This window comes from Echeneis naucrates, chromosome 9, assembly GCF_900963305.1.
Source record: "Echeneis naucrates chromosome 9, fEcheNa1.1, whole genome shotgun sequence".
NCBI classification, from domain to species: domain Eukaryota; kingdom Metazoa; phylum Chordata; class Actinopteri; order Carangiformes; family Echeneidae; genus Echeneis; species Echeneis naucrates.
In genome coordinates this window covers 19,033,183-19,054,683 of record NC_042519.1, presented here as the reverse complement: position 1 = coordinate 19,054,683, position 21,501 = coordinate 19,033,183, and the positions used below count along the sequence as shown (strand labels likewise).

Sequence of the window (21,501 nt, the reverse complement as noted above, 5' to 3'; positions counted from 1 at the left end):
TATCCTTTCTTTTCCTATTCTAGTTATACTTGTTTTTATAAATCTGTTGTGATTTGCTACAAAGAGTGTCCTCAGTACATTCTCCAAAAGGATATCCATTGCTTTGCGACAGATAATTGTTTTTAATGATTAAGAAGCATGTCCAGGCCTATTAGCTTTTAGATCACAGAGGCAGAGTTGTAAAGATAGCAGCTAATCTCCACTCACTGCATGTCTTTGTTAGGTTGTTGCTTGTCCAAGTTGGCGCTTTGCTTCCGTTCCCCTCGTCGTTCATCAGTTGTTGTTTTTTTTTTTCTTTTTCCCTCGTCGTCTTGAATTGTCTTTGGCTTGTTTCCAGCATCAATCCGTCACCTTTCTGAAAGGGAGACGCCGTTGCATTTTAGCTACTGTTTCAGTAAGAGGCCTGCAGCGACAGGGTTCCTCATTCATGTCCGCTTCATTGTCTTTTAATAATCAAGACATGATGGATTGCCAACATATCTAGAGGATGAAAAATACGGGAGGAGAAGGAAAACACCAGCATGCTTTTTGATGGCTTGAGGACTGTTTGAGCTTCTATATGTGGAAGTGTGTGTGTGTTTGTGTGCTTTTACTGGATGCTAGTTTGGCCTCTGTTCTCAAAAACACAGGCGGGTTCCTCCCTCTCGATTCCCTCCCCTTATTGTGGCCTCCTGGGTTCAGACAGCAGACAGCTCCTCCTGTCTTTCCTCTCAGATTTATCAGGCCAAGGCTGACAAGTGTAAACACCTGCCAAGGTATCCTCCCCATTTCTGAACTCAACTCGGTTTCATTTTTTGTTTCTTTTTTATCCCCTGATGGTGAATCAATGCATTATCCTCACCTGGCTGTCTGGTATAAACTTCTCTGCTTGGCCATCTTCTCCTCTACTTTGACACCTCACCCCTAAAACACAATTTCCTGCAGCATGCTTGTGAACAGTTGTAAGTCTGAAGGTCTCTTAAGTTCAGCAAGACTGCGTTTATTTGGGCTGGGCCGTAAAAGTGTACAGATTTTAGCGTGGTCTGGTGTAGGAGCTGCTGTGCTCACACCTGTATGTGAGGTCTGTTTCTACTCTTAAACAGCGTGAGATCGTCACACAGCAGCAGCTTCTGAAGTTGCCTGAATTACCCTGCTGTCTTTCACCCGCATCTAAAAAGCACTTTGGTTTTTATTCAGTTCCAGCAACTATGAAAAGCAACACACAAATAAATGACTCTTCTCTCTCAGACACCCTTTTTACTACTTTTATTCACATTTAAAGGGACAGACTATCTCGGACATGTGCAGTTAGTTTTCATTTTATGCGTCCCTTTTGTAAGCTTTCCTTCACTTTTTTCCCCCTCTCTAACCAACACAACACAAAGGGGATGATTCAAATTCCTCACTGGTTTAAAAAAAAAAAATACTTTTGAAAAATTCAGTCTTAAGTGACATTGCAGCAAAATTTCCACAGGACTTTTGAACAGTTCTCTTTGCGACTCCTTCTTGAAGAAATAACTGAAGAAAATAAGGATGTCTGTGGACTGAGAGGAATATTAGATTCAAATATGCCTCCTCATAATTTGATTAAACCAAAATTTGAATTCCCCACCTGATGTAAAAGCCCAAACATACAGTATATCGCGTGTGTCTGGTGCCTCGTGCTTAAATCGCTGCTCCACAATTAGAAACACACCCTCCAAAAGTGGTGGCTGGTGACAATAACTCGTAGATATGTAACAGCACATTGCCAGTAAACTTCCACTTCTCTCTGGCGTCTCTGTCATCTGTAAAACCTTCAACACCAATCTGTGGACGTTCCCCAGACTGCCAAATGTAAATACAAGCAGGCTTCGCTTGTGCCAAAGCTGCCAAACGGCATTTACAGTTTATAACCTTCATATGGAGCACTTCCTCCTTCCTCTGACTTGTCTAGGATCAAAAAGCCACTTCTTAACAGACATGTATTTGACAATGACACGCTTTCATGAATCATAGCCTCTATTACACAATTTGAACGTGCAGAGCAGCAATTTCCGAGGGCCACAGTAAAAACGCATTCATGTCCTTAGGGACAACTATTCCGCACAGCTGTGCTATGTTAAGCCACTTACATTCATAACAACCATTTGAAAATATCTAAAGATTGGTGACCATGAAGTAAACACTGAGAAACACACAACAAGCATAAAACCACCACATGTCCTTCAAGTTGCTTTTATATGCACTCAAGAAAATGAAAAAAGACGATGTCCTTTGGCATAAAATGATTTGGTTAAGGAAAGATAATTGATGTTCTAGTTACAATAGCTATCAGTCGTGGGTCACAGTATAAACATATCTTATTTTGGCATTTTGCTCCGAAGAGTGATGTCATTGTTTTTCCATCATCCACAGGTCTGCTCTGATGTAATTAAAGGGCAGTCTCGCACTTCATTGCACAGTTTGATGGCTGGCACAGTAGGGGCCTTCAGGGGATGAATAACTAGAACCTTGTCAAGATTAACTAGATGTGTGTGTGTGTGTGTGTGTGTGTGTCTGTCTGTCTGTGTGTGTGTGTGTGTTTCTGAAAATCTGTCCGACCAAGCTGCTTTGTGATGATTGTTTTTGCACATGAACTAAACAGGTAGCGAAATGTCAGGCAACATTTCCTTCCCTTTCCCTCACCTGAGGTCTGCTGTGGCTGACCTTGTCACGCGAACAAATGTCTATTATTCTGTGTATGCTTTAGCTGCACGGGCCCGTAGCTAAGCAATAACATCATTAGTCTGATAATATGTTTATTGTTAAAGCTAATGCACTTTGGATTGGCTGCCCCCATGGGGCTGCTCAATCTTGGTAGAGAAAGTGGAAGTCTTTGTCTGCCTGTGTTGGTGACTGTCAGCTTTGAGCTTTGGGAATTTGTTTATTCCTCATATTCCTATATTTCAAGTTCTTGTGTGTTTCTCAATATTTCCTGTTCTGAGTGCGTTTTTTGTCTTTGCAAGGTTGCAAGGTGACTAATTATGTGCGCATGTGTGTCGATATATAGATGCATGCACAATCATGCCAGTAGAGTTATTCATAAGGTGGTGGGGTATGCAGAAGGATTCAGGGGGGTCTTTGTATTTTTATTACCTGCTGGTGGCTTCCTGCCAGTATCCAGGTTGATTAACTCTCCCCTTCACACACACACACACGCACACACACACACACACACACACTTATGCACAGTCACAACCACCTACTTTATCACAGAAAGTGTGCTGGGAATTTAAGCGAATAGCAGGTTCTCAAAAATGGTTCTCAAAATGTTATTATCTTTTAAAAGCCTGAGGAGGAGGTATGGGCCTCCACAGTTACCCTTTGTGTCTTCTCTTTGGTTGTTTTTCACAGAAAAGCTTTTATGAGAGAGGAAATCCACACACTTCCACCTGCGCAAGTATGGTTTTTGGTTGCGGGTAATTTATTGCTCAAGTCTGAACACATGTTTAAGACTCGATTCCTGAATTTTGATGTTCTCAGCTCTCTCACACACACACGCGAAAGCAATTTGCTTTTCCGCAAAAAGAGTGTAATTCAGTAAAGACACGGTATTTCTCGCTCCCTTCTGTTACTCATGTGTGGCAGCTCGTAATGAAAGGGCCACTGCAAGGCTTGGGGGTTTCACTTAAGTCATTTTGTGCTCAATTTGTTTTGTGTATCAAAAGAGGCAGTGCGAGATGGTTCGACTAACAGTTCTTAGCATTTTGTTACACCCAATTGATGTCTGGAGGATGTGCCTCGCTGCACCTCCAACGGCCGCTGTTCCTCTGCACATGCAAGATAAATGTCCACAATATGATTAATCTGCCCATATCAACCTCACAGAACAATAACACAGCATCGTCATTCATTTGGGAGAAGCAGCGATTGGAGTTTCTCACTTGACTCTGAGATTATCAGACGCTCTCTAAAAATATCATTACACAATTATTGCCATTCATTAGGACTGTTAGTGACAAGCCAGATCACGTGTTGCTTCTTGGGCAGAACAACCTCCCATCTGTCAGTTAGTTCCCTCGGGGCTACCCTCTGCCTCTGCCGCTTCCTGCTCACCAATCAGTCAATTACTAGAGGACTTCCGGGTGAAGGTTCAGTATAAACGCACATTTCAGCCTTTATATATATATATATATATATATATAGAGAGAGAGAGAGAGGGAGAGCGAGAGGGAGAGCCAATTTTTATTTACAATTTGCACACAGTTGGAGTTCAATTCAGTCAACCTTTGCTGTATGATAAAGGTGAGGAAAATCCATTTTAGTATTTTTCTTTTCAAAAAAACATACAATAGTGAGAAAGAAAAATAAACCTAACAGTGTGAGGATAAAAAGAGTAGGCCAAGAAGGGAGAAAGGAGGGAGGGGAACAGAACGGCCTGTGAGATCAAGGTCGTATCCAGGCTTTAGTATTGGTATTCTCCTCAGTGTTAAAGTGATTCTCCTAGTGAATAGTGTTTTCATTCCAGTCCTGAATGAGATTCACGGGAGCATGGACTGAGGGAGGGAGAGAGAGACATGACAAAGAAAAGAAAAAGTAATTCCCCTTCTCTCTCCTTCTCTGTCTCGTTCTCTCTCCCACCTCCCCCCATGTTCGTTCCCCCTTGGATGTACAATAGTGAGTGAAAATAAAGCGTGGGATAAACAACTTTTATCAGACTGGAGCAAATGAAATCGACGATTTTATTCAATTCCTCATCCCTGAAGGATCCCCTACTTAATCTACCCAGCAACATCTCACCCCTGCAGCTTCAGCTGGAACAAAAAAACAAAACACAACAAACAAGAAGGTGCTTTATGCAAATTAAACACTTTATTCTTGATTAGATTACAGACGCAATAATTGTCTTGGATGATTTATGGGTGTAATTTGCTGCCACAAACTGCAGTAGGAAAAATTCAGTTGCCATGGTTTGTGCAATGAAAACATTATATCAACGCAATTTAGAGCATCTGCTATAAAATCCAATTTAGTAGGCACATATACATTACATTAGAAGATTACCTTGTCGAGGACATTGTGTTTTCCAGGATGTGAAGGTAAATAATTAAGACAAAAAGCATTGAGAGCAAAAGTGGGAAGAAGGACAGGAAAGAGTGTGTCTTTAACCGCTGGAATAGTTGAACAGCGACACTAATTCACTGATTTGGCCTGTAGTAGACATCAGCCTTCAGGATTGCTTCACTTACAGTAGACTGACAAGTGGGAAATTAGCCACTTGCCATGACATCCTGCTCCATCTCCAGGTACAGTTTCTACTTTACAGCAGGCTAATCTCAACAAGAGCCCTCCCATTTTACCGAGGCCCACACACACACACGCGCACACAGAGAGAGAAGCTCAGAGATCCTCTCTGCCCGACATCGATCTATGACGCATATTACCTACCTAATCTAATTAATTCTGTTTCGCTTGCGATGTGGCTCGCTTGAGTCATCAAATATGCATATAAAAAAGACAGATTGCAATGGGCCGTGCAAAATGCCCTAAATAGCTAATTCAGGTGGGCTTGAATTTGTTTGGCAAATTCCTGTCTTCTGCCAGGCCTCCCCTCCTCCGTCCTAACTTCTGCATGTTTTTGTTTTGCACAAAGAATGCAGGAACCAAGGAAGGGAAGTAATTGAGGAGGCATTCAGGTGAAAACAGATGTGTTTGACAAACTTTTTTCCCCCCCCTTCTCTCTGCCTTCCCCATTTCCTCCCTTCCTCTCTCTCCATCACATCCCTCTCCTCCTTGTCCGCCACTTCTGTCCGTGTTTGTACAGGCTGAGGTAAATCTGTAGCAGAGGACGAGCAGCAGCAGCCGCAGCAGTGTTGGTGCGACCATGAGGTCAGAGGCCTTGTTACTCTACTTCACGCTACTGCAAATAGCCGGGGCAGGTTTCCCCGAAGACAGCGAGCCTATTAGCATCTCACATGGCAACTGTAAGTACATCCTCGTTTCTTTCTTTGCGGTCTTCCTCTCTGCTTTCTCTTTTGAAGCACTCTCCCCGCTCTCATCACAAGCCCTTCCTTGCAATCTCCCTGCTCCCTCCCCTTTATCTTCCACTTTGCAAGTTACCCCTCTCTGTATCTCTTTCACTTGCTCTATCCTTCTGCTCTCCCACTTCCCTCTCAACCCCGTTGCCTCTTCTGCAACCACCCCACCTCCTCCCACACTGAGTGCATTTTGAAAAGCAGGGAGCATAATTTGGTGCCCAAGGATAGGCCCTCTACACACACTAAAACGAAGGACTTAGAGCATCAGCGTTTGAAACAGAGCCCACCCCACATCAAAGGATAATCCGCAATTTTTCCGTTGGACTCCTAATGCTGTGTGTGATAGTGTTAACACTGTGTCAGGATATAAAGATACAGCCATTGTTTCTCTCTGTGTTTCTTCCTCTTGTCTTGGCCTGTTCTACTCTCTCTGGGCGTGACGCTGTGTCTCCGGGCCAGGAGAGCCGAAGCTAAAGCCAGCCAGCTTCACATGGGCTCTTCTATCAGACTTTTTGTTTAAAACCCAGCACTTTCACCCAAAGCCACTAAGAATATAATCGCACGGTACCAACAACACGTTTTTACCCTACAATTGACGGTCACAGGAGGAGTTCAGCCAAAGCCTGTCGTGGCGTTTTCTCATCCAGCTACGACACACAAGCTGAATTTTCACCTACTGCTCATTAGACGCTTGATATAAACAATCAAATATATATCATCTAAAAATCCAGGAGCTATTAACGCTGTAACTACAGTTATGCAAAGTTAAGACATGCAGGGATTCATTTTCTTCTATCCTCTCCTTGCAGACACAAAGCAGTATCCAGCGTTTGTAGGCCACAAACCTGGCAGGAACAACACACAGCGACACAAACTGGACATCCAGCTCATCATGATCATGAATAGGACGTTATATATTGCAGCCAGGTGAGTGACAATAGTGATTTTCTTAAGACGAAATGGTTACCTCCACACCCAGGAGATCTTTAAATCCAGTTGCTATTTCAGACAGCGACATAAATTCAAGAGGAGACTTCAAATGGCTGCAAGTTTTTACGACTTTGTGTGATGAAAGTGGAGACCAATTCAGATTGGGATTAAGGAAAGTGAGTGCGGTAACACCAGGATTATTAATCCCTTTATCATCACATGTCTCATATTGCAGTTGCTGACTGAAGTTGTTGAGATATTCATGAATCTCATCAACTGTTGCCTGTTGGGGATCGTCAACATGTGATCTTCTTTTGACTTGATAATGGCTGAGGGCTGTGAGATACCAGGCAGCCTCCTATTGAACTGAACTTTCCAGCCCCGCTATGCTGTTCTCCCTGTAAAGTTTGGGAAATCTGAAGGGGCTGATTCAAAGCTAAATCCTCTGACTTTAAAATGGTCTGGACTTTTTCTTCCATCACCTCTTTGGTGTTTGCTATTTTTAGGTCGCCCCCTGTCAAAACCTCGTTCACCTCAAACAATCTCCCTGAAGACTTGTGACCTGTTTTTTATTTATTTATTTATTTTTATTTCTTCAAGGAGATATACAAACTCACACAGAGCCGCAGACACATATACAGATGGAAACTATCGATCCAGGCTAATAACAGAGAAAAAACTTTCTTTCTTTAGATGACTTTCCATAATCCACATTCAGGGTCTACAGGCACCATCTAAACAAGTGTAAGTCACATACTGTCTGTGTCGATAAACACCAATGGGGGATCATTACAGAAGTTTAGATTCTTAGTGGGTAGCTCAGTTGCAAATCGATTTTTCAAGGTCTTTGTTTCTTTGTCTGGCAGGTTTTTCCCTTGTCTGTCACCTGTCTTTATTGCCTTTGCTCTATCTGCCAATGTGTTTCTCACCTGTGTGTTTATTTTTGTGTAAGCCAACTTTCTGAGGTAATATAGCTCGATGCACCATCTGGGAAATACAGCACTGACTATGTTTTGTCATTTGTCATCTTTGCCATGTTTTTTGAAACATTTTCACACTTTGCATCATGATATGGCACCGTTGTATCAGTCAGGTCTGTGACCAAAGCATCAACATATGGCCTTACATGCAACGTGGCCCTGAATGTGCAGTATAACATGAAGTCAGCATGGAAAATGTGTGAATAGAATAGATCCTTATCTGCTTGTTCTTTTCCATCCATAGCTAATTGAGTGGCAGGCTTGATTGGATTCTGTTGAAAGTCACAATAGGGGTCTTTCTTGGATTTCTTCCCAAGCATGTCAAATTAAGTGGCTGACTTGGGCTGTTGCTTCAAGTGGCAGAGCTTTTTAAAATATCTTTGGTCATTAATACGAGGTGTTGGGAGAGTGAGAAATGAAACAGAAGGAAAGAAAGACCATATGTGAGTGTGAGTGTGTGTGTGTGTTGATCACCAGAGGCTTTGGTCTGTCTGATGCCCACCTGCTCCACATGGGGTGGTACTGGCCTCAGGGATCGGGGAGGGACGTGAAACATAAAGGGTTTATTGAAGGGGTGTGTATGTGAGTGTGTGTCTGTGTGAGAGAAGTGTATGTTGCCAAGCTTAGCGTGCAGACCAGTTGTTGAAGGGATTTAAAAGTGATTTCTTGAGTGTGATATGTGCACGCTTGTGTGTATGTATAGATATATACTTGGGCCACGGCGAACATGTGTTGGTGCGCCTGTGGGCGTTGCTGCTGCAGCCTGTGATCGTGTTTGAGCGTGCACGTGTGAGGTCACCTGGTGCGTCAGTCCCACACTTGCATACTTGCTTAAAGCAGCCGAGAATGCTGACACATGGCCTGGATATGTGACCCCTGAATAACTGGAAGGGCTGCCTCAGATTAGCCCGGGCCGGATGACCACCATTGATCCTGACACAGAGAAGAATGTTGGAGTCAATAACATGGACACAAAACGACGGCCCGTGGAGAGAGATCCACTGGCACTAACAGTCTATCGATAAAGACATGTAAAAATTGAATGACATACAGTTTAAGGCAAACAGCAAAGACAATCACCACTTCAGAAATCAATCTGAAAGCCAGCCAACCCAGCAAGGCTCGAGCAATGAAACAAAGAACAATGGTGCAGGGGGAAAAAAAGAAAGCAACATCAATGGATGCTTTTATAATGGTTGTCCAGTCAAATGACTTGTTTATTCTGGGGCCAGCATCACACAGCTTTGCCATCATGCCTCTACACCAATGAGCCTCAGTTCTTGGTGTGCAGCAGCTTGCAGATGGCCACTGTGAATGTAGTCCAAAGCCCAACACTGTTTCAGGCTGTTTTTTGAATGGATGCTCAGTGTATTAAATCCCTTTTGGCTCCTGCTTTGGCACTGGCAATGAAATCACAAGATTTTTAAACTGTGAGATGCATGCAAACATAGCAACTGATGAAATTGTAAATAGACAAAAGTGGCCTAATCCATAGAGGGAAAGAGTCAAATTGCTGGCAACACAGGAACCCAGAGCAACAGATGCAGTGATTGATAATTCAGCCTTGGTTTTGAGCCTTGAATGAAATGTATTGATTTGGTGGAATCAGATGCTGCTTTTGCAGATGTTTAACAGACGGTCCACTGTTGAGGTCATTTGGCTTTTTCTAACATGTAAAGAATGCCAACAAACCTCAGAGACTCTTATATATTGAATCATGATTACGAATTCACCGCATGAATGCTTCAGATTGTTTATGTTCTGAATCAGGTACATTATTCAGGGTGACAGTAAAGTCTGATAAGCCATCAGACTGTCAAAATACCTCTTGTTTGTTCAGTCTCGACAAGACAGGGCTGAGTATGGGGTTGATTTCTGTCAATTTTCAACATCTGCTGTTAACATGTAACTATGTAACGAGAGCTCTGCTCTTCAAATCACGTCCTTATTTATAAATAGTAGCACTGAGTTGTCCCTCAAACTATTGTGATGAGCGCGAGATTCAACCTTGTACCGAGCTGCACTTTTGTACATTTTCGTTGCAGTAGCTAGCTACACGTCAACGGAGGCACGAGTTGCTGTATATTAACGCATACTGAACATAAAAATCTCTTCATGTACAAGCTCAGTGGTTGAAGTTTGTCTGTTGTTGTCTGCGTGTTCAGTGTTCAGCAGCAGAGTCACGTTCAGTATAAGCAATAAACTGTTCTTGACGCAGTGAGGAGATGGACAGAGGAGGACTCCAGTCCCCGCACCCATATTTCATGGTCAGGGTACACTATGTAGAGCATTCAGAGGGAATTCATCACAGTCCAATTTATCTTTTTCTATCTCTGCAAAAAGGAAAAAAAAAAGAAAAGAAAAAAAGAAGTGATGTGGGCATGTACATCAGTGTGTGCGTGCATGCGTGTGAGGATTTATGAGTGAGTATTGGTGCGCATGTGTGTGTGTGTAGCTACAGATGTATGAGAACCTAGTCTTCATTTCCATCAGTTGTGATAACTTTCTAGTCTCCTGATGTGTTTGTTGGGATCTGGGGATCTGTGCAAAATGTAATGCTTCTTCACACCGTCTAAACCACTTCATTGTAGCGCTAAAACACGACATGAGGGCAGCCTAACTGCACCTGACACGATTACGTGTGTGTGTGTGTGTGTACGCGTGTAAAAATTTAACCAGGAAGTGAGAATGTGGATGTTTAAAACTAACCATCTTCTAAACTAAACCAACTTCCCTTTCCCCTTCAATTTCTCTCCTAAATAACATCAGCTAGCATGAGTCTGTGTGAAATGCTCCTCGCTGTTCTTTTTCTTTTTTGCCTCATCTGGTTTTTCTTCACCAATGCAATGTGTCAGTAACTACCTTAATGAGTACAATGTTAGAGGAATGGCAAAAATTTTGCAAATGTGATCCAGGTTGTTTGAAACTTGAATTTTCCTCTGAGGTTAGGGGAAGCTTTGGGAACATGCATTATACCTAAGTGTGTGTGTGAATGTGTGCTACTGTATACCCTGCCGAGCAAGCATGCCCCAGGTCGCTCCACATGCAGGGCATAGTCGCCATTCCTGGCCCGTATTCGGCCTTCGCCATGGTAACACCAACTGCACTCTGTTTGCACGCCTCTATGAGGCTGGGAAGCATGGGAACCAATGAGAATGTGTGTGTGTGTGTGTGTGTGGGGTGACAGAGTGAGACAGGCGTGTGAGAGAGAAGAGACTGAAATTTGTGGTTGCTGTTACAACTCACAAAGAAACACACACACACACATTTGGAGTTAGAATCAAAATCCCGATTACCTTCTCTCAGTTGAGTCCTCTGGAACAGTTGTGCCTCTGTGGCCACTGTTCTTCCCTGTCGGGTCTCTTTGGGTTTCGCAGTGGAGGCCACTAGAGTCTCCATTATTGTAGCTGCACCAAATCCTGTTAAAACCCACTAATGACGGGGATTACACGGTTGCCTCCTCTCCCAGTCCTCGCAGCACCAGCAACATCCAGCCACGTCCACACTGATACAAAGCTTGCAGCTCCAATAATCATAATCACCTGAATTTAAAGTTTTTAGCTAAAATGTAACCCTGCAATCACCTTGGACGTTTTCTTACCAGTTCATCCAAGTTTTTATCCAGCATCACAGGTTCTGGCTGTGTTAATTCACGCTCCTGCATTCGTGCCATTTTAGCATGACAGCAGAAACTTAGGTGGCAGTTGGTTGTGACCAGATAGAGAGGAGCAGGCTCGGAGGTCTGTCTTTCTAACGAGCTTCAGTTTCTGTCACCTTCGTCTTGCATTAAAAACATGGAGGATCTTTTACTGCATGTTAAAGTGTGAGCGGTATTAGTTAATGATGTTTTATTAGTTGAAGTGCACAAATTATTAATTCATAAGCACCAATTAAGTAATTCAGAAGCACAAACAACAAACTTGAAAGCAAGAATTATTAGTATGAGAGCAAAATTACCAATTCCCTTACTTTGTGGGCTCGCTTGCAACGAAATTTGACTATTGGATGAATTAGAATCAGTAAATTTGTTAAAACTCAGATCTTTCATGCACTTATTATGCATGCCTACCTAATTGTATTTTTACTCAGACTACACCCCTCTCTCTCCTGACCTAGCCACACACACACACACACACACACAATTGCACAAAAGGAAATGTGAAGAGAATGTAGAAGACCATGATGAGAGCTCCAACCTTCGAAAAGAACAACTTGCCTCAGCTTCAGGGTGAGTGAACTCTGGCTTGTTGTATTTCATGCCACCGCATCATTGAGGGCCCCTTGATGCCCTCGGTCCATTCAGAGTTTCAACAACTCCCTTCACAGCCCAAAGGTGCCTGCTGGCTTGCCCAATTCCCTCCCTTCCACTTTGTGAAGAGGATTTGAACCAGTGAAAGCCAAAACAATGTACAATGGGCCCTCGTCTACCACCCATGATCCAGTTATGAAGAGAGAGGAATATGGGTGAAGGGCGTGATGAGAGAGACGGTGGGAGGTGGAGAGGAGGGTGGACGTGTATGCATTTAGTTTGCGGAAAGAGGGGTGGTGGCACAAGGTGCGGGGTGCATGCTAATCACATTCCCCTCTTTTCTGCTACTGGAGTGCGAGATAATTTGACAAAGACCCAGCAGATGGACTGAGCTGGCTTGTGGTCAGCCCAAAAGAAATGCGCTGTTATGAAAACAACATTCTTGCACACAAAGCCCCTGTGTTTTCAAGTCCACGCATGGCTACATGGCCGATGGAGACCCTCTCTGTCACTCTGCTGCACTCAGTCTTGGTCTACTGTCTAGCCTTGATCTTTCAGCTCTTTCTTCTTGTATGTACCCATCCTTTAACAGTGCCTCCATATTTGTGTCTAAGAGGATATGCGCATACCTTCTGTCCTACTCATGCATTTTTTTGCAGCTCAATTTCGGGAAATACAAAGCCTACGCTAAGTGATTCACTTTGACTGTACCATCGCCTTTCAAAGGCTTTTCTCATGTCATTTTTCTCTTTTACGGCATTTCGACTTTCATCATTAACAGCAAGGACCCTATAGACACGTCTTTTGGAACATCACTGAGCCATCTTTCAGAATGTTTACAGCTGGGAGAGCAAAACGGGAAACAAGCTCAGATGCAGTAAAACATGTATCCAAGTAAAGACCTGTTAGCGCTCGACCCATTCTGGCCGGATTGTAAGTTTGGGTCTGGATTCAAATACAACAATCCTTCCCTGAGTCAGTCATGTCTGCTCATCTACAAATCTTTAGTTTCAGTGTGACTTGAAGTCACAAATCAACACACACAAATGAACTCAAACATTATAGAAAAAAGAAAAGATATTCCTTATAACTCCAGAGCTTTCCTGAGAGTCGTCATATTTTTCAGTTTTCATTATCTGCAAACAGAAACTGCTCATTTTTAATTCACACTTTTAATGGTGCCCATAAACAAATAAATTAAATGAACCGAATCAAACATGGCAACTGAAGGTCAAGCATTGTATGCTGTTTTGTAGGAATTTACCTGAAATGCCTGGATTAGTCCACGTAGCATACAAATTAAGTGGAGAAACACTGAGGCAACATTTTTCATTCTCATAAATCATTTTAAGTAAATGGTTGTGTACATCTGTAGTGTAAATGTATTCCACACAAGAAAACAATGAGACATTTTATTTGCATTCACAGTGAATTGCTAAGAGCAAAAAGGAACAGACGACTGAATAATATTTTTGTGTTGTACAATTACTCTTTGCCTGATTTCTACTGTGGCAGGACATTAGCTTTCACACCAGCTCGTTGTTTAGGTGGAAATATGCCCAGTGGTCAAGAACTTAGGAATCAGACCTTAGATTCTGGTGTTGCTGTCTCTTTCATAACAGAAAAAGAGGAAGTAAATTTTCTAAATGGGAACATTTAATCAATTATGAAAGCAATTGTTTGCTGCAGCAGTAGTTTCATTATCCAGTTCTTCCAATAATAATGACAGGTTGTGAATGCAATGCTTTTTGTGAAGGGATGTCAAAAGTCAGAATGTACCTTGTGATGATAATATAACATTGCCGATAAATAAAAGAAATTAAACATCGGCTGTTGTAGAGCTTGTATTTCAAGCAGGTTTCAACTTTTTGCAAGTTGATTTTCAAAGGTCATTAAACAAATGGAGACCACCAACTGCCTGGAAGCAAAGAAAAACAATTCCAAAGGTTGGAAAATGTTACACAATTATGCTAACAGTATTCAATTTATAGTTAATGGCCTACAGCATTCAACGCCACTATGGGACGGCAGTGGAAGACCCCGACTCTGCTTTTCATTCTCGCTTTTTCACAATGAAGCTACACAGATGTGACTCACACACTGGGCGGAAGAGAATACATCCCAGTATGAGTTCAGGTGCAGCGGGGAAGATGGGAAAGGGCGCATGTGGTGTGTGTTTGTGCAAGCATGTCGGGGTGAAGAAGGGGTGGTGGTGTGTTGCACATGTGTGTTTGGAGAGCTGGTGTTGACACAGACACAGCCGCTCCATTGTCCTCCTCCAGCTCCAGTCAGGATGTTTGAGGGACGCCTCGCCGCTTGGCTCCCTCTAATCTCTGCTGGAACCAAAAACCATGCGGCTGGAAAGCCTCGGCCCTTGAGGACACTGTCATCGCTGGGGCAAGAGAGCACAAGACAGGGGGGATAGCTGGGAGGCTTTCCTGTCAAATATTGGGGAGCAGTCAATTACACATTACTCGTGAGCTGTTTTAAAATTGCGAGCAGTAAAATAACCCATGGGATTACATTAAATCCGCCAAGTAATCCTTTGATTTAATAGCTTTTGATTCCGTTTTCTCTTTTTAATATAAAGTTTGAAGTTTAACATAAAAATATAAATTAAGTCGAGGGAACAAATTGCTGAACCTCAGGCAACATAGCCGAACATTTTTGTGATATCATCCTTCACTGTTATCGCTGGTTTTGTTTTCTGTTTGAATGCATCTTCTTCTCTCTTTCTTCTTCTCCATCTTTTATGGGATGGTTTGGATTGAAAAATGACACTGGCCATTTTTAATAACCACGTTTCCTTTAGCCACATGAACTGCACATATCCTATTACAGCGGAGGTAAGGTGAAAAAAAAAAAAAAAAAACTAAACAAAACAAAACACAGGAGGAGCATTCAGGAGTCCTGGAAATTCAATCCAGATCAATTAAGAAATGGCAGTGCTTCAAGAGAGACCCAATGAAAAAACGTTTTACAGCGGAGTTTGCGATTTTTTTTTGGCCAGAAATACTCTGTTTGGTCACAGCAGACTGCACAGTGACAGTCAGCATCTGTTATTTGCTAATGCAAGTGAACTTGAAAATAGGACAGACATGGGAGGCATGTCAATGACCTGAGATTGACTTCCTTCTTTCCATTTTTCTCTTTTCACAGCTGAATACATTATGAATGAAAATGAAAATATTTTCAATTTCAGCCCACTTCAAGTGACATGACATTTTTCCCTTTAAAAACACTAATTGATGCGATTTGAGTGTATTGCTTATTGAAACCTGAATTCAACATATTGATCAATATTAACTTAACTTTTTATCCATTCATGGGCCAAGGTAAATTATTGTATTGTATTCCGTATTTATTCTCATCTCTTCATGTGTTATAAGCTTCTTTTTGGTCACCATGGAATTGAATATGATATAAAAATAATGATCATACTCCACTGTGACAAAAGATGATTTCGGGGAGGTGATTACAGCATGCTGCACAGTCATTACGTCATGCATTATAACTGCCATTAAATTTTAAAAGACTAATTTAGTTTTTGGCTTTAATTTCATTGTTGACACCCACAAAGAATGAGCATTTGACAGAAAAACAGATCCAACTATTCAGTCGCTCTGAGCAGCACTGTTTTTACAAATTTTCAGCTGCTCTCAAAGATTAATTATTCAATTTAAGCATGGTGCCTGATAATATACAGTAGACTGGGTTTTATCCTGGAGGAGATGGCGGTGGCCCCTAGGAAAGCGATATAAGTGGATTCATTTCAAGATGCCTGTTCCTCCAAAGACTTTATTAGATTTAGTTAATGAGAGAGCAAGGCAGGCTGGCTGGCTGAGCGCAGGTTGGGGAGCTGGAACGTAATTAAGCCGTGAGTCTGACGATGCCACTGTTACACACTTTGATTAAAAACACGTTCAACAGCTAATCTCCAACAAATTAAAGCAGTTACATCGTTTGGCACGGTCACCTTTGGTTCTCTACTCAAACGAGGTAAATCCCTCTTTCTTTCTGTCCATTCCACTCTCACCACCTCCACACCTTCGAGCCCCCCCCCCGTGTCTGCACCCTAATTCTCCACGGTAAGTAGGTGTAGCTACATGCCTGGTCACCCAGCCGGTCCGTCTGTCTGAGACGCAGTTAACCCTTTTGGTTTTTATGCCTTCCATATGCCCTGCTGAGACCTATATGGCTGAACTTGTAATAAAAGAGAGGCCTGTATATTTCCAGGCCAGCACACATAAGTCTTCTTGTCTGCGCTATAATGAGTGTTAGTATAGATTTCCTGTAGCTCAAACACTAGACTTAATTGACCTGAACAGCTCTGAGTGACTTGGCACCTCCCGTCTCAACCTTCCCCTATTCCCCCCCACCCCCCGAAGACCTTTCTCTGGGACAAAGAGGCTTTTGTCCCCAGGCCTGCGCCACAGTGCTCTAAACCTTTTGTTGACTGTTTCTGTCTGACAGAGCAAATAGCTCTGGCCTCCTTTTGTTTATTGTCATTTCTTGAAGTTTGAACAAAGTTTATACAAAGCCCCATTTTCTGACGTCGTCCGCTGCCTTCAGGGGAAAACAGGGTGAAGAAAAGAAATGGGCTTATTGTTTGTTAAATTTTTTGACTGTCTGCTGCTGTCTGACCTCTTATCTTCTCATCTCTCTCTTTCTCCCTCCCCTTTGGTTCAATCTCTCCTCCCCACCCCCCCTCCCATTGCTCACAGGGATCACATATACACGGTGGACACAGACACTGCCAACAGTGACGAGATCTTTTTCAGTAAGGTGAGTGAGACGTCTGTCTCCTTGAGGACCAGTCATTCTCAGTGTGCTGTGATTGACAACGTAACCCTAATAGCCAGGATCTGAGTGGCACTGTGTGTTTATGTCTACACGTGGGTGTATGCGTGTGTGCGTGAATGTGTGCCTGCCAGCAGTCTTAGTCAGCCGCTCAGCGGTGTGAGCTTGGCGTGCTCACCATGGTGACCTCGTTAAGAAGCTTATCCAATCAATAGCTAGCAGAATGCCTGCGTCATCCACACTCATCAGTGGGACAGAAGAAGATCTGATCTGTCACTGAAGGGACAGTACAGGAAGTAGGAGGTGGGAGGAGGGGAAGGGGATGATGGGACCGAAAGATATGATCAATTGCAGAAAAAAAAAACAAAACAAAAACACAAGTGGGATCCAGAAGGGAAGAGGAACTCACTTTATGTTGTCCGAGGATTCAAAAAGTGGCCCATGTTGAAATAAATGCTCAGCTGTAATATCTCCACTCTCCATTTCGTCCCAAACAGCAATCCAACCACTCCTCGTTGGCATCACTTGCCCTTAAAATAATTCATGCAAACAGAATTCAAACAAGACCGCTCTCGTGTATACAACAGCCCGGCATGCCTCCACCTCATCCACTTCAATGTCATCGCCCGCCAAGTGGGTCTTAATGAGAGCAGGCTGCAGATGAAAGGCTGGTGGGAGACACGCAGATTGATTGATGACTGAGGGTCTTTAATCAGTGGCCGGGCTCCAAACATGTTGTACGAGAGCAGCGAGTACGCAGCGGTCTGAACCAGCGACTCAACATTGACCCTCAGGGCACACGGGGCACAGTCGCAAGTGTGTGTGCGTGTGGTTAGATACCAGATATAATTTGGCACTGGCAACTGATAAGTGTGTATGACAGTTGAAGAGAATGTGTACGTTTGTGTTTGTGTGTGACTGACAGGTATTGGGTAGCACTGTCACCAAAGGCCAAGGCGGTGTGCATGAGTGCATGTGTGTAACGACGGGCAACCGACCTCTCAGTCACACAAATGATTCCTCAGCGCCGAGGCTGGGTCTGTCCTTGGACAGACTCTGTTCTGAGCCGGGGTCAGTATTGTATTTCCACCTTTCTGGTGGAGATTTGGTAGTTCAAGGAGGTAAACTGATCACCGATCAGTGCTTAGAATAAAGTTCACCTCCAAGCGTGTACCTCATGAGGGGAATCGATGAAGGGGAATCTCAGATGATGATTATTGATCACAGTATGGATTAGTTATTGAGCTCCCTCTCCTAACTCAATGTTTGTCTTGGTTGCTTTTTGACAATCCGCCCTCCTCTCTCCTTCCCCCGCTCTCACTCACCTTTGTTATTTATCTCTAGAAAATGACATGGAAGTCCAGACAGGCAGATGTGGATACCTGCAGAATGAAAGGGAAACACAAGGTAAAGAGAAAGTCGCACAAACTCTGCATCTTTTGTGCTTCCACCTTGCATTCATTTACAGAACAAATATCGACTTATTCTTCCCAAAAAATTTCTTAGGGAATCACACATTACAGACAAGCTGTCACAGATGCAATTTCACACAGTCTCCTACCGCACGCACGCATGCACGCACACACACACAAACTGGAGACTCAGACTGCAGATGCAATAACTCCCTATTTGTCATATACCTATTGCTGTCAGTGGCAGTATTGTGTTTTCTCCAGATTTACTGTACACTTCTAACAAAACAGTGCAAAATGAATATTGATTTCCTGATTAATGCAACACTGAATGCCAAATTAATATCTTTTGGCAGCATGTCCAAATATAGCAAAGGAGAAATGTTAAATTTCATTATAGGGTGCCGATGTCGCTCACTTTCATAGTCTGCAGTTCACTTCATTCCGTTGTTCAAAAGAAATAAAAAAAAAAAGAGCCCATCCAAGAAAACTAAAACACGTGGCTTTCAGTGTAAAGGTGCACTTTCTTTGTCTTGTTTTCTCTCCCCCGGCTTGCGTTCCCTAAAGGATGAGTGTCACAATTTCATCAAAGTCCTCCTGCAGCAAAATGAAGACACCTTGTTTGTGTGTGGAACAAACGCTTTCAACCCCTCCTGCCGAACTTACAAGGTAGGAATACACTCACAAATGCACACTTGTGTATATCTACACATGAATACTGCTGAGGTGCTTTTCTTGACCTCAGTGACGAATATTTGTTTGCCTCCTTTCTTTTAATTTCTGTCCATCCCTGTCAGAGTTTCTCTCACACACACAGTTTAGGGGTGTGAGCCACGGAACAATGGACAGCTCAGTCGGCCCTCCTCACATGTCTTTATCTGCAGGTGCACTTTGACACACTCGATTTAGAAGCAGAGAAACCTAACTGCCCAGCTTCTTGTGTACAAATACACACATTCACACTCTGAAATGCAACTGAAAGCACAGTCTTGAAATCTGATACATTCTTTCCCAGTAAAGTGATGCTTGCCTACATGTCTGGGATGGTATGGAATCCAAGAAGCAAAACCATTTGCTGAAGATGTATTTAATGACCTCAGGTCAAGACATCATGAGAAACTTATTTGGCCACAAAATGAGAAAAAAAAAAAAAAGAAAAAAAAAAAAAAGATAGACAGGGCAGCAGATGGATGGTTAAAAAAAGACATACACAGATGAACCTCACTGATTTTTAAGTATTCAAGCAGACAGAAAGCCAAACACAAGCAGAAAAAGTAGGCAGTCTGTCTTTAAACTGCTGAAATGTTCTGATTTTTTTTCCTTCCTTAGTGACATAAACATCGTGTTTTCTGATCTTTCATGCTGGGAAAAGGGAGCAGAATTGCCAACACAATACTGAAATCTCTGCTCATTCAAAAGACAGTATTTATGCTCCTGTGGCAGCCTGGCTGACCTAGAGTTAGGACAGTCAGACTTACTGTTAGAAATGTGGTCCTTCTAATTGGTATTGACATAGATGTGATTAAATTGAGTTGAATTTGAAAATAACAAAAGTGGAGTTTAATATCAATGTCATCCTATTTAAGTATCAGGAGAGGGAACTACAATGGATTTCACCAGAAATCAGATATAAACAACATTGCACTGGCAGCACAGACAGACAGAGGAACAATCGGACAGACAAGTAGGCAGTACAAATGATAGGAGGGCAGACAGATCGACTCAGCAGAGGTTCTGTCCTGAAGGATTTTATTGTTTGGTTTGTTAGGATGTGATGTGATGGTCACAGCACACGGAGATGTTATCTTGGGGGGCCTGGGGGGAAAACTCTCTGGCTCTGGTTCAGTAGATCTGTTTACCAGAGAAACAAGACATCTCCGCTCCGTTGGCTTTGTGGTTCAGCATGCTAAGCGCACAGAGTGGACATCTTTCAATTCATCGACTCTTCCTGCAGGGGAAGAGGAATTTATGTTGCTGCATTTATCAGGCGTGGTTAGCTTTTATAGCTACTCCAGTTATGGTTTCAAGGTTTGTTTTTTAGCTGTTACTGCACTGATATTGCTGCTAGCCTGGCAGAGTTGAGGGAAAAGGGCAACTGAGGGAAAGAGCTGTAAAACACAGTAGTGGGTAAAACGGCCATGCACACACAAACCCATAAGTAAAACATATGTCCATAGCAATATGCAAAATACGATTGCGCTATTCAAGTATTAATGGATATTTTTTCTGAGTTACAATGATAGTTATCATATATTGTTATATGTCATTTAGTAAACCAAGAATATGATATGTATTTGACTAAAATAATCATTTAATCTAAACGTAATTAAACCAGCCATTACTAAAATGGAATGACATCCAAAGGCTCTCAAATCAGCAAGCTTGAAAACATAAATCTTGTAAAAATCTTGTAAACAAAAACCACTAATTACTTGCACGCAAACATGCGAATGCACAGACAAATGGCCGGGCACAAGTGTAGGAAACTGAAGTGTGGAGGCCCCCGTACAAACACTGACAACTATGTAAACACACAAACATACGAGATGCACACATTTTACAAAATCCTCAGAGACACACATGCACACACGCTTTTGGGCTGGCAGGCTCTCTGGGCAGATACCTGGCCTTGGCTGCCATGCAGGGCTCATCCACTGCTTGGTCAAATGTGTGTGTGTGTGTGTGTGTGTGTGTGTGTGTGTGTGTGTGTGTGTGTGCGTGTTTGTAGCTAAATCCACCTTGGCCACAGTTTGCCTCTCGATCTCCCCAGTGTGACAGCGCTGAAAAGAGCTTCTGTTTCAGGGCCAGCCTCATCCCACATTAATCAACAGCACTGCGAGGGTGACTGGGAAGAGACGATGGGGAAGCAGTGGTGGAGGGAGAGGGAGCCGTTGTGGAGTGGGGTGGGGGGGCGACAGAGGGGGCAACGAGGGCACCCGCCCAAACCAGCACCACCCCATGTTGTTTTCTGTCCTAACACCTTCCCTGCTTGGTTCCCCCCCTTTTTTTTCTCTTCCCTCAGACCGAGCAGCGCTCTCTCTTCATCAGCCTCTTCCTGTTATCCTTCCACCTTGTGTTGGTTGCTTCAGCACACACTCTGATATAGACATGCATGCACACAGAAAACAAACCCCACAGACATGCAGGAGTCC

The 21,501-nt window shown here is 43.0% G+C and overlaps 1 protein-coding gene across 2 annotated transcripts in view; it reads left to right on the top strand.

Moving 5' to 3' along the window:
• sema6a (sema domain, transmembrane domain (TM), and cytoplasmic domain, (semaphorin) 6A) overlaps nt 1-21,501 on the top strand; it is a 98,443-nt gene that overhangs the window by 36,991 nt on the left and 39,951 nt on the right. For both annotated transcript variants that reach the window (XM_029509590.1, XM_029509589.1), the window contains exons 2-6: nt 5,765-5,924; nt 6,788-6,905; nt 16,862-16,922; nt 18,282-18,344; nt 18,917-19,018. In XM_029509590.1, the coding sequence (XP_029365450.1) occupies nt 5,825-5,924; nt 6,788-6,905; nt 16,862-16,922; nt 18,282-18,344; nt 18,917-19,018 (444 nt within the window). In that variant the 5' untranslated portion in view covers nt 5,765-5,824. The remainder of the gene's footprint in view (nt 1-5,764; nt 5,925-6,787; nt 6,906-16,861; nt 16,923-18,281; nt 18,345-18,916; nt 19,019-21,501) is intronic.